This window comes from Poecilia formosa, unplaced genomic scaffold (genome assembly GCF_000485575.1).
Source record: "Poecilia formosa unplaced genomic scaffold, Poecilia_formosa-5.1.2 Scaffold4, whole genome shotgun sequence".
NCBI classification, from domain to species: domain Eukaryota; kingdom Metazoa; phylum Chordata; class Actinopteri; order Cyprinodontiformes; family Poeciliidae; genus Poecilia; species Poecilia formosa.
This window is the reverse complement of record NW_006799943.1, coordinates 909,967-921,189: the sequence shown is the minus strand read 5'-3', so window position 1 is coordinate 921,189 and position 11,223 is coordinate 909,967. Positions and strand designations below refer to the sequence as shown.

Here is an 11,223-nt window from a genome sequence, read left to right as displayed (position 1 = left end):
ATTGCACTTTAAAAATCAGGTAACTTTATGTTATTAAAGGTAAAGTTTAAACAGTGATGATTTATTGGTTAATGTTTATGAAAGTGTCATGACAGTCTGATTCACCCCCCTTCAAATAAAGTGTTACCCAAAATTCTTATCATAAAAAAATAAATGCTTAGCCCTGGTCTTCATATTAGAGGTGAACCAATAAATCACCTGTAAACGAGGTGAATTATTGGTTTGCTGCTGATACTTACATGTGACACACATCAAGTTCTACAATTATTCCCTGCCTGCCTCCTTTGTTGATGGATGTATTCATGTAAACCAGTGAAACGCTCTTAATCATGAGAATGTATGATTACATTTCTTTCTTTCTAAGTCCTTAACTCCTCTAGAAAGTCAGTGAATCTGACCAGTCAGTCAACCAACAGATTTTCTGGTTCTCTCCAGACAGAAGTTCAGCTGTTCGTTTGTGTCTTGAAACCTGAGCTCGTCATTGACTGTTTCATTGCTGTAGCTGTTGATGTCCATGTGAGCCGCTGCCTGGACAGTATTGCTGCCGGCGGAGTCCAGATCTCCGGTCTGCACGCCACTGTGGCCCCCCGGAGACAGCAGCAGCAGAGCCCCCCTACCCTGGAGGAGTTTGTGTTTGTCCCACATGTGATGACAGAATGCCTGACAACCAATCAGAGTCTAACGGAGCAGCTGAACCTCTGCAAAGGTAGAATTGGTATAATATTAGTATGTTTGCGTGATGGTGTAGCTGATGGCTTTATCACAGAATATGATCAATGAAAAGCTTGAGTCACTCAACCATTCAGCTGTGCAAAACAGCTGATGGGCTTACTGCCTCCTCCTCGAAGCTGCAGTTTCCAAGTTTCCAAGCTTCTTCTGCCTCACAGAGCAGCCTACCGTACCTCCCCCACTCAGCTCCTTCAGACTAGCCAGCAGCAATTAGTAAAGACCTGGTGGAACTGCATCTGCTGAGCTCATTATACAAGCTACTTCTCAGTGCATCGCTGGTGAAACAATGGTAAACGGTTAATAGAGGAGCCATGTTGTGATGACTTCCTGAAGGCGGAGTTTCAGAAAGAGTAGGAGTTTTTAAAGAGACAGAGGCCCAATTTCAAGGTGTTAAATTACAAAGTCAAATCTTATATCAAATTTTATATCAATATATCATATTTGACATATACAGCATTTTCATAACAACAGAAGGTAACATAGTTATTTGATTGTACTTTAAAATGGCGCTATGTGCCTGGAAACCACTTAATGCTGCCTCTTTAAAGACTGGAATTGGAGAAGTCGTGGTATGATTTAATTCTACATCTTCTCTGCAGGTTTGATTCACACACTACAGCTGAAATTGGCTCCTCATGGTGTGAAGCTGGCCGTTCCTGGGTTACCCGGCGACCTGGCGGGTTCTCCGCCTGGCCAGGAGACGTCGGCGCCCTGCCTGCTGCGCCTGCTGAGCCTGCTGTGTGGCCTGGAGCTGAACGGAAACCTCCAGTCGGAGCTGGAGCAGGTCCTCGTCAAGGAGCAGGCCTGCCTGCTGCAGGACGGCCTGCTGCACGGCCTGCTGGGGGATCCCGTCCTCCGCCACTGCCTGGACATCAGCATGGAGAACTGTACGCCTGGGAGGATCAAAGTTCTAGAGGTAATATCTGAGATTTTCCTGGAAATGAGCAGTTTTCATTATGATCCATGCGTCCCATAACGTGTTCCTCTCTCTTACCCCCCTAGGCTTTTGCAAATGATGGCCAGCTTTTCTCCCGTGTGGTTCCCCTCCTCAACATTCAGCCGATGCTACATGTCGACTACACTGCCACAGCAACACGCCTGGATCTGCTGTCCGCCCATGAAGCTGCGCTGGAGGAGCTTGCTGTGGCTTCAGCGCAGTGGGACCCCCTTAGCGAGCCGGCTCCTGGGAGGATGGCTGGCGGAGCGGACCTGGTGGTGTGTAACCATGCATGGGGTCCCCTGAGGACGGACCCTGGACAGCTGGTGGCTAACCTGGCCTCCGGGGCCAGAGAGCAGGGCTTTGTTCTGATCCACACCCTGCTGAAGGACCAGACTCTGGGAGAGACAGTAGCTTTTCTCACCAGCATCACCCAGGGCAACGAGCAACGTGGCCTGCTTTCACAGGTTCATGGAAAACATTTTATGATAGTAATGAAGTTGACGTCATAATAATAATGATTCATAAAAAATTAATAAGTAATCTAATAGAGCTTTTTCAAGAAGTTTCTTCCCTCTGATTGCCGTGTTTTCTTTGTATTTCTCCATCCAGGCTGAGTGGGAAAGCGTGTTCTCTGAGGCCAACCTGGCCCTGGTAGCTGTTAGGAAGTCTTTCTACGGCTCCGTCATTTTCCTTTGCCGCCGCAAGTCTCCCAGCAAGCAGGCCGTCTACCTGCCTGTGGACAGCACCGACTTTCTGTGGGTGGAAAAACTCAAGGTGGGTTCCAGCCGGTTTTATTCCCTCAGGTCACTGATGTACCCTCATATCTGCAGATGTTTTCATTTGTTAGCTCTCCTGTCATGTTTCAGGATTTCACTTCACTTTTATGAAAAGAACGTTTTCTGGATCCTGTTAAAAACAAAAAGCCAGATCTGTCTTTTTCTTTTTGTATCCATTGTAAGGTTTTTGGTTCTGTTTGTAGTAGAATTACAACCAAAGTATTACTGACCAGAGATACAGTGAAATGCAACCTCAATAATCTGACCAGGACTGTGGTCAGGATTCTGATCTGGTTCTGATCTAGTTTTAATCTGGTTCTGATGTGGTTCTGTGTACCAGGAGATCCTTGCGGATTCCTCTGACCAGGCTGTGTGGCTGACTGCCTCTCAGGCTCACAGTGGGATCATTGGGATGGTAAACTGTCTGCGGCAGGAGCCTGGGGGAGAGCGGATACGGTGAGGCAGATGATACCTAAGCTTGTTTTTTTTATCTATCTGGTGCTAAATGTGTTTGTTTCTCCTTCTTTGTGCCCAGCTGCATGTTTGTGTCCAACCTGAATGGCTCCTCAGTGCCACCGAGCCTCCAGCCGGGTCAGAAGTCCCTCGACTCTGTGCTTGAGGCAGACCTAGTCATGAATGTGTTCAGAGATGGACAGTGGGGCACTTTCAGACACCAGCTTATCTCCCACGGTATCAGATTATTAAAACTTGCTTCATATAAATAACAGCAGTGATTTCTTCCACTGTTGCTCCCTGTATCCATAATATTAGGCTTACAGTAGTAATAGACATTCCTAATGTGTAACAGTAGCTTGGAAATGATGACCTTTTTCACAATACACCAAATTTAAAGAAACAGTTTTTGTTGCCCCTTCAGCTATTGTTTGTCTGTTTTCCAGACCTGAAGGAGGAGCTGACAGACTCTGCATTCATCAACGTGTTAACTCGAGGTGACCTGTCCTCCCTGCGCTGGATCGCCTCCCCCCACCTCCGCTCTGACCCCAGCGGCCCCTCCCTGCAGGCGTGTCATGTCTACTACAGCTCGCTTAACTTCCGAGACATCATGCTGGCTACCGGCAAACTGCCACCAGACGCTATCCCAGGTAGCTGTCAACATCCAGGTCAAAATCACTTCCCTGCATCAGTTAGTAGTTATAGAGGATGACGCTGACATAAGGTTATTATTATGGAGGCTAAGCATCTTGATAATATTGAAATTCTGTAGCATGAGTTCATCTGGAAAATATTTTCAAATGAAGATGTGTGAAAGTTCCAAACCCAAAAGATCATAAGGACCCATCTCACATTTACCGAAGAAAAGAACAGTTGAGATGTTGTAATGTAACTTTAACTAGGCCATTGATTCAGGAAGATCCTGTGACTGAATTTCAACAGTTCTCCAAAGAAGAATGGGTCAAGATTTCTCCACAGAGATGTAAAAAGACCAGTTATGACCTAATGGCAGGTATTCCTGCATGGTGTTAGGATCAGTTATTAGTTCTAATAATAAGTTACCAATGTAACTTCATCACCAATGTGATGAAGTTCATCACTTTCTGGACATGTTCCTGTTGAACATGTCCAGAAAGTATTACTCTTACCTGCTCCATCTTGTCTGTATGCCTTTCCTTCAGAAAAGTCATTTTTCCTCCTTGTTGTCTGTTTAGGGGACATGGCTCTGCAGCAGTGCCTGTTGGGGATGGAGTTTTCTGGTCGTGATCCCAGCGGTCAGCGTGTCATGGGGCTGCTGCCCGCTAAAGGCTTGGCAACGGCTGTGGAGGCTGATAAACGATTCCTGTGGGAAGTTCCCCTCAGCTGGTTAGTGTCACTCCTGCTGCTAAATGTTAAACCACCAACTTTTCCAGTGGCTCTGTTTGACCTCCACTATGTTCTTTAAAGACCTGAATGAGGGGCTTATTTACTCCTGCTCACATAAAGGGTCTTATTATGTAGAATCCACGTTTTTGAGTCTTACATCATGTTATAATGTTATTCGCTTCTTAAAAACATGTCCAGACTGTTGCTCTGGGTACCCAGAGCAACAGTCTGCTCTGGGTAACACTCAGTGTGTACCTAGAGTGGGTACTCAGAAAGATATTCTTTCATGCATGTTTGAGGAATCATTCAGTTTCCCATGGCAACCAGTCAGGGATATATAAAAACTTCGTCACATAAAGCCTTTTCCACAAAACTCCTCATCTTATTGCACCTTCCCCTCTCTGCTCCTTCAGACTAGCAGTAGCAGCAATTAGCAAACACCTGGTGGAGTTGCGTGCCACAGGGCATTGACTGCATTTCCTCCTCTTCTTTCTCTGCCCTTCTTCCTATCTAGCTGTTAATGAATAAGGGTGACTAGTGCCACAAAAACCTTTAAAAGAAATTGGACTTTTGACCGGAAGTTTGCCATCCTGGAGGCAGTGAGCATGGGGGCGGGTGCTTTACTGCAGGAGGGCTGTTGCACTTCACAGAGTAATGACACACGGAACGAACATGATGTAGAAATACTGATGCAGCGTCTCAGTATATCAGCCTGGAAGTGAAGTTAAGGCTTGGTGACATTCAGGTCTTTAAAAGAGATGATGTCCCTCAGTACACCAGCAGATTAGTCATAAAGGGGCTAAAAATTGATTTTGGATATCCGAGCTGACCTAAAACAGGAACAGTTTACTCTGATCTAATGTCATAGTGTGGGGAAAAGGTTAATTTATTTTTACAGGACATGTAATTTTTCTCATGCCTGTGTGTTTTTGTGTGTGTGTGCTTGTGTGTGTCTGAGCAGGACAATGGAGCAAGCGGCCTCGGTGCCAGTGGTGTATGCCACAGCATATTACTCTCTGGTGGTGCGGGGCAGGCTCCGCCCCGGTGAATCTGTCCTGATCCACTCGGGCTCTGGAGGCGTTGGCCAGGCTGCCATCGCCATAGCACTCAGCAAGAACTGCAGAGTTTTTACCACCGTCGGTTAGTACACCATGCTCTGTCCTTCTGCCAAGTCTTCTGTTTGCATTTCTTTCTCTTTATTTATTTGGGGGGTTTTTTAAATTAAAAATTATTATTTATGCTACTATAGTAACCTCACAAGGCTCTGATGAATATCTTACTGTTTGGATTGACCAGGCTCGGCAGAGAAGAGGGCCTACCTGCAGGAACGCTTCCCTCAGCTGTCAGCAGAATCATTCGCCAACTCCAGGGATCTGTCTTTTGAGCAGCATGTTCTGCTCCACACAAAGGGCAAAGGTCAGCACCTTCCTCATGTTATCAAATCCTGTTAAGTACACCTAGCTCAACATCATTTATGTTATGCTGTCTGTGGAGTTTGGAAAATTGCTCATCTCCTAACATACATTGGAGAAAATAGTCATTATGAAATGGGTGTGACAAAATGCACTGAAAAAAACAAAGAATTAAAAAGTTTAGATGTATTAGCTCTGTTTTCATACAAAGGTCAAGGGGGTTCAAAGGACCTGCTTCATCACAATAGCATTTTATTCCACACATTGAGTCAGAGACCTAAAGATTATTTATTACCTTGAAATGGAATCAGGTTGAATGTGGGACTCGTCTCAGACTTCTGCTGTCAGTCGGTGATATTTACAGTAATCCACCTGGTTAACTTTTTATTTTCGTCACTTCCTAATCGCTGAAGATGCAGAGAGTTTAGTTTTCTTTTGTCTTCACTCACCTGCAGCAGAAATCATCAGCAATTTGGTTCCAAAGTTTGAGAGAGGAACCGAGTGAGGCATTATTCAGAGGTGAGGGCCACAGGTTGACCTGAGGGTGACCTTCACAGCTAAACCACAGCTGCCTGTTGACACATTCTTTGTTGGCAGCATCAGAGATAGGAGAGTGAGAACAGCACCTCGTGAGCTGCGCATGCCTCTCATGTATTGTGGTGGTTTCATGGTGACCAGAGGTGACTGATTGAAGGTGGCTGTCTGGGATTTCCTTCCTCCTTTTCCTATCCAGGCATTGCTTAGAGTTTTTAGGATTTCAGACAATGAGCCCTGGACTTCACCTTCAGTAGAAGAGAAACACACGATCTGTGTGTGCAGCAAAAGTGTAACAGTTGCAAAAAGCATAGGATTATCCCTTTAATCATTGACAAATAAATACACTTTAATAAAGCACAGAAAACTCAGGCAGAGGGAGAAACAAACACTTCCAGACAGGTTTTCTCTCCTCAGTCTTTTGGCGAAGCGTAGAGCTGGACCACTGAACACTTCCTTCTCCACTTTCATTGGGTTCCATGACCTCATGTTTAGATGCACAATAAAGATACAGCAACTATATGGAATGCTGTAATATTGAGAAAATTTTGACACATATATAATTATTTTTATTTTTCAAAAACACACTGGGGTCTAACAGGACCAGAATCTGAGGCCAGGAGAATATTACTTTCAGCAGAACTGTTTCAGTCAGATCTGAAACCTCACTGAAACCCTCCAAACATGTCATTACTGTTTAGATGCTCACTCACTTAATTAGCTATTAGTATTTTAGGTAAGAAAGGAAGATTAGATACAGGTCTGGAATTTAGTTTTTTTTTTTTTTTGGCTGTTAATTGTTGCAGTTCCCCCCTTCAGCCTCCTAAGGCTGGCATAGCAAATACAGTAGACAATCAAATTCAGCACATTGAATTGGGATGAAAGTCCAATCTCTGTTATCTCTTCAGTGTAATTAGAATGTTATGTCCTGTATCAACTGTTTATGAAAAGGGAAAAAAAAAACATTGTTCTTGTGTTTTTCTGTATGAGTCAATAAGAAATCCCCACTCAGTCATGTTTTCTGCGTGTTTCAGGCGTGGATGTGGTTTTAAACTCTCTGGCTGAGGAGAAGCTCCAGGCTAGCATCCGCTGTGTCGCCCGACACGGACGATTCCTGGAGATCGGAAAATACGACCTCTCCAACAACAATCCACTGGGTCAGTATGGAAAGTTCTGACACTCCAAGTACAGTAAAGAATACAGTCAACTTATTGTTACTCATTACAAATGAGACGTGAGGGTCTGCCTGCGAAGGGAAGCTTGCTGGTGTTTGGCTAATTGTCAGGACTCTGAGCCGGTTGAGTGTCAGCTGTCTTGTTTTGGGCCGTCTACAGGTATGGCCTTGTTCCTGAAGAATGTGGCCTTTCATGGCATCCTGCTGGACGCTCTGTTCGAAGAAGGCAACAGGGAGTGGGAGGAAGTGTCCCAGCTGTTGAAGGAAGGCATTGTGGGAGGTGTAGTTCAGCCTTTAAGGACTACAGTTTTTCAGAGGGACAACGTTGAACAAGCGTTCAGATACATGGCTCAGGGAAAACACATCGGCAAAGTCGTCCTGCAGGTTGGTGCTCTTTGACTTTCAGAGATGCCAGAGCGGCGGGTTTTGGGAGAACTGTAGTTCATTTACTAATACTTTTGTCACTGTGTGTGTCATCTGGACGTCGCTTGTCTTTACACAGATCCGTTCTGAGGAAAAGGGCGCAGCCGTTCAGCCTGCATCCCCGCTGCTTCTTCCTGCTATCTGTCGGACTTCCTGCCTTCCGTCCCACTCCTACATCATCACTGGTGGGCTGGGAGGCTTTGGCCTGGAGCTTGCTCAGTGGTTGATTGAGAGAGGAGCCTGCAAACTAGTGCTGACGTCTAGATCGGGCATCAGGAATGGTACGGCACAACAGAGGAAGCTAATATTCTTGAAAAAAGGAGACAGAAACAGAGTTCTCTGTTTGTGAAGATCAGAGATCACAGGGCTCCATCCACATCCTGAAATGTGCATCACAATGAAACCCACTAACCTGATCTTCCAATTAGAGTAGAACAACAAGGAGTGAAGATGCACATGTAATTAGTTTGTTGTTCTGCCTGATCTTGTGTCAGGTTACCAGGCAAAGCGGGTCGATGAGTGGCAGAAGCAGGGCGTGAACGTTCTGGTATCCACGAGCGACATCAGCACCCTGAAGGGGACGGAGAATCTGATTGCTGAGGCGTGTGCACTGGGCCCAGTGGGTGGAGTCTTCCATCTCGCCATGGTAACACCCACTGTCAATTTCATCTTTCTTCATGTTGCAGGCCTGATAATTAGCTGTGTATGTTCAGAGTGTGTATTTATGGTTGATGGTCCAACTCTGGCCACCATTACAGCAGATGGTTCTCTGACCAGCAGTCTCACATGAAGGCTACATGGATTTGACATTTTCACTAAGTTTGTCTGTTGTTTCATTTTGACTATATTTATCATTTCATTTGTAAAACTATTAGAATAGACTGAATTACAGAGTATTCAATGGGAAAACTAATATAGTTTCTCCAGCCTTAGTTGAGTCATTTGGATGCTGCTAACTACAATGCTACCTTGTTTTAAAATGTGGTTAGCTACTGTACTTTGCAGAAGCATTAAGGATGTTTGTTAAATGAACAAATTCTTAACTTGACTATTGCTTCGAAGTTTAAACATTTAATTCAACAAACGGCACCAAGCAAAAATCTACATCAGAATGAGCTGTTTGGCCTCTGATTTCACAGATACAAGGAGGGCAGCTCTGATGGTTCTGTTTAAATCTGTCTGGCTGTAAAGTTAGAAAAAGAGAGATGTTGGATTAGGGGATACAAACCTTGCTAGGTATGATGATGGAAGAGGTGGTTTGAACTTCCTCCATCTATCTCTTAGTTCAGATGTTATTTGAGCTGTGAAGATGCTAATCAGCTGGTACCAGTTGTTTATTAAAACATTACCAGTATCTTGTTGCCAAACTTCTGGATCATAATAAATGTTCAGTAGTAAAAAGTAAGAGGAAAAATCATTTCAGCTGCACAGCATCCAAAACCAGAGGGAATATTTTTCCAAACATGACTAAAACATATGAACTAAAGTTTACAAAATAAGCAAATCAGAACTAACTTAAACATCTACTCTTACATGCTGCCACCATAAGCAGTGCAATTGTGGAACCTAGTGTTCATAGGAGAGGGAAAATGTTTCCAGGTTGATTATTTTTGAGGGGAAGGTAGATGTTTGATCTGTTTGTGTAGTTCTTTAAAATGTTATTTTTTTATTTCTCTTAGTGTTTCTGCTTTTCAGTGAAACTCTTGCTTTGTGATCCTCAGGTATTGAAAGACGGCATGCTGGAGAATCTGACGCCGGAGCTATTCCTTGATGTCAGCAAACCAAAATGCGACGGCACCATGAATCTGGACAAGTAAGATGTTTAGTCGTGCTTCATTGCATCACTTTGTATTTTGAAGAAGGTTGTTTTTTCTTTGGTCTTCTCTGTTCCTCTTTGCTGATTCAGTAATACCTGATTTATTTCCAATGTCTCCCTAGAGTGACAAGAAAGTTTTGTCCAGACCTCAGCTACTTCGTGGCTTTCTCCTCGGTTAGCTGTGGCCGTGGAAACGCTGGCCAAAGTAACTATGGTTACGCCAACTCGGTGATGGAACGTGTGTGTGAAAAGCGGCGCTTTGATGGATTGGCTGGATTAGCAGTTCAGTGGGGCGCCATTGGAGATGTAGGTGTGGTGCTGGAGACGATGGGTGGAAACGATGTAGTGATCGGGGGTACCCTACCCCAACGCATCACTTCCTGTCTGGAGGTGCTGGACTTCTTCCTGCACCAACAGCAGCCGGTCATGTCCAGCTTTGTGCTGGCAGAGAGAATAACGGTGAAGAGTGAGGCAGGGGGTCAGAAAGACCTGGTGGATGCTGTCGCTCACATTCTTGGTAAGAATCAAAAAAATATTTGGTGAATAATTCTTGGAAATATTAAAATGGCTTTTGATTCCCACAATTTGTTTTGAAAAACAAAAAACAAAAGTCCATGTTTTTGTGGCTTTCGTTCACAGGCGTACAGGATGTGAACTGTCTGAACGCTGACTCCTCATTAGCTGACTTGGGCCTGGACTCTTTGATGGGTGTTGAGGTTCGCCAGACTCTGGAGCGAGACTACGACATCGTGATGGCCATGAGGGAGATCCGCCAGCTCACCATTAACAAGCTGCGGGAGCTGGCCAAGAGCAAGGCAGAAGGAACAAACGGTATGGAGATCCAACCTGCTTAAGTCATTTAAGCAGGTTAAGTGGTGGAGAAAGTTAGTACGGAAGGAAAGACAAGTTTTATTGTTTAGCACCATCCAACAAGCTATACAAGAAATTAAAAATCATAAAATAAATTTAAAAAAATCAGAAGTTTTGCCCGAACAGAGAGCTTCATTTAAACCATCACTTTAAATTAAAATTTCACCTTTTTAGGTGAAAATTTAATCTTTACTTTGGCAGAAAATGCAAAATGCTCACATGCAAGTAATCTAACTCTGTCATCTACACAGCAGTTAAATCCTCTCTCTGATCTTTACATGAATACCATCACAGTTCAGTCACACACCAAGTGACTAAAGAGCAGAGGACTGAGCACACATCCATGAGGAGCTCAGTTTGATTTGAGGCTGTTGGAAAGTCAGAGTTAGACTTTCATTCATTGCAATAAAACAGACGTTACACAGTCATCTATTTACACAGATTGCTGTGTAAATAGATGAAGAAAACCAAATCTCATGTGTAAGATGATCCTACAATGATCAGTTATTTTTTTAATAATTACAGCGTTCTCAAAATATTATTAAAAATTGTGTCCAAAGCAATTCCTTGTAAAAGTTTAATAACTAGGGATGCATTGATTGCAGTTTTCTAGCCAATCACCAGTCTTTTAAAAGCCTGACTTGCTGATTCAGATTTTGCCTAATACAGATTTTTTTTTTTGTCTAAAAACTTTGGTAAGTTGGCGGCAGTGATTATTGTTGCCCATACGG

At 44.0% G+C, this 11,223-nt stretch overlaps 1 protein-coding gene across 2 annotated transcripts in view; it reads left to right on the top strand.

Moving 5' to 3' along the window:
- Window positions 1-11,223, top strand: part of fasn (fatty acid synthase) — a 40,631-nt gene that overhangs the window by 22,859 nt on the left and 6,549 nt on the right. For both annotated transcript variants that reach the window (XM_016674749.1, XM_007558696.2), the window contains exons 21-37: window positions 503-706; window positions 1,329-1,645; window positions 1,732-2,133; window positions 2,279-2,443; window positions 2,786-2,901; window positions 2,981-3,135; window positions 3,345-3,548; window positions 4,113-4,263; window positions 5,225-5,403; window positions 5,560-5,679; window positions 7,244-7,366; window positions 7,544-7,767; window positions 7,886-8,087; window positions 8,301-8,452; window positions 9,528-9,619; window positions 9,745-10,139; window positions 10,262-10,453. In XM_016674749.1, coding sequence (XP_016530235.1) covers window positions 503-706; window positions 1,329-1,645; window positions 1,732-2,133; window positions 2,279-2,443; window positions 2,786-2,901; window positions 2,981-3,135; window positions 3,345-3,548; window positions 4,113-4,263; window positions 5,225-5,403; window positions 5,560-5,679; window positions 7,244-7,366; window positions 7,544-7,767; window positions 7,886-8,087; window positions 8,301-8,452; window positions 9,528-9,619; window positions 9,745-10,139; window positions 10,262-10,453 — 3,393 coding nt within the window. The remainder of the gene's footprint in view (window positions 1-502; window positions 707-1,328; window positions 1,646-1,731; window positions 2,134-2,278; window positions 2,444-2,785; window positions 2,902-2,980; window positions 3,136-3,344; window positions 3,549-4,112; window positions 4,264-5,224; window positions 5,404-5,559; window positions 5,680-7,243; window positions 7,367-7,543; window positions 7,768-7,885; window positions 8,088-8,300; window positions 8,453-9,527; window positions 9,620-9,744; window positions 10,140-10,261; window positions 10,454-11,223) is intronic.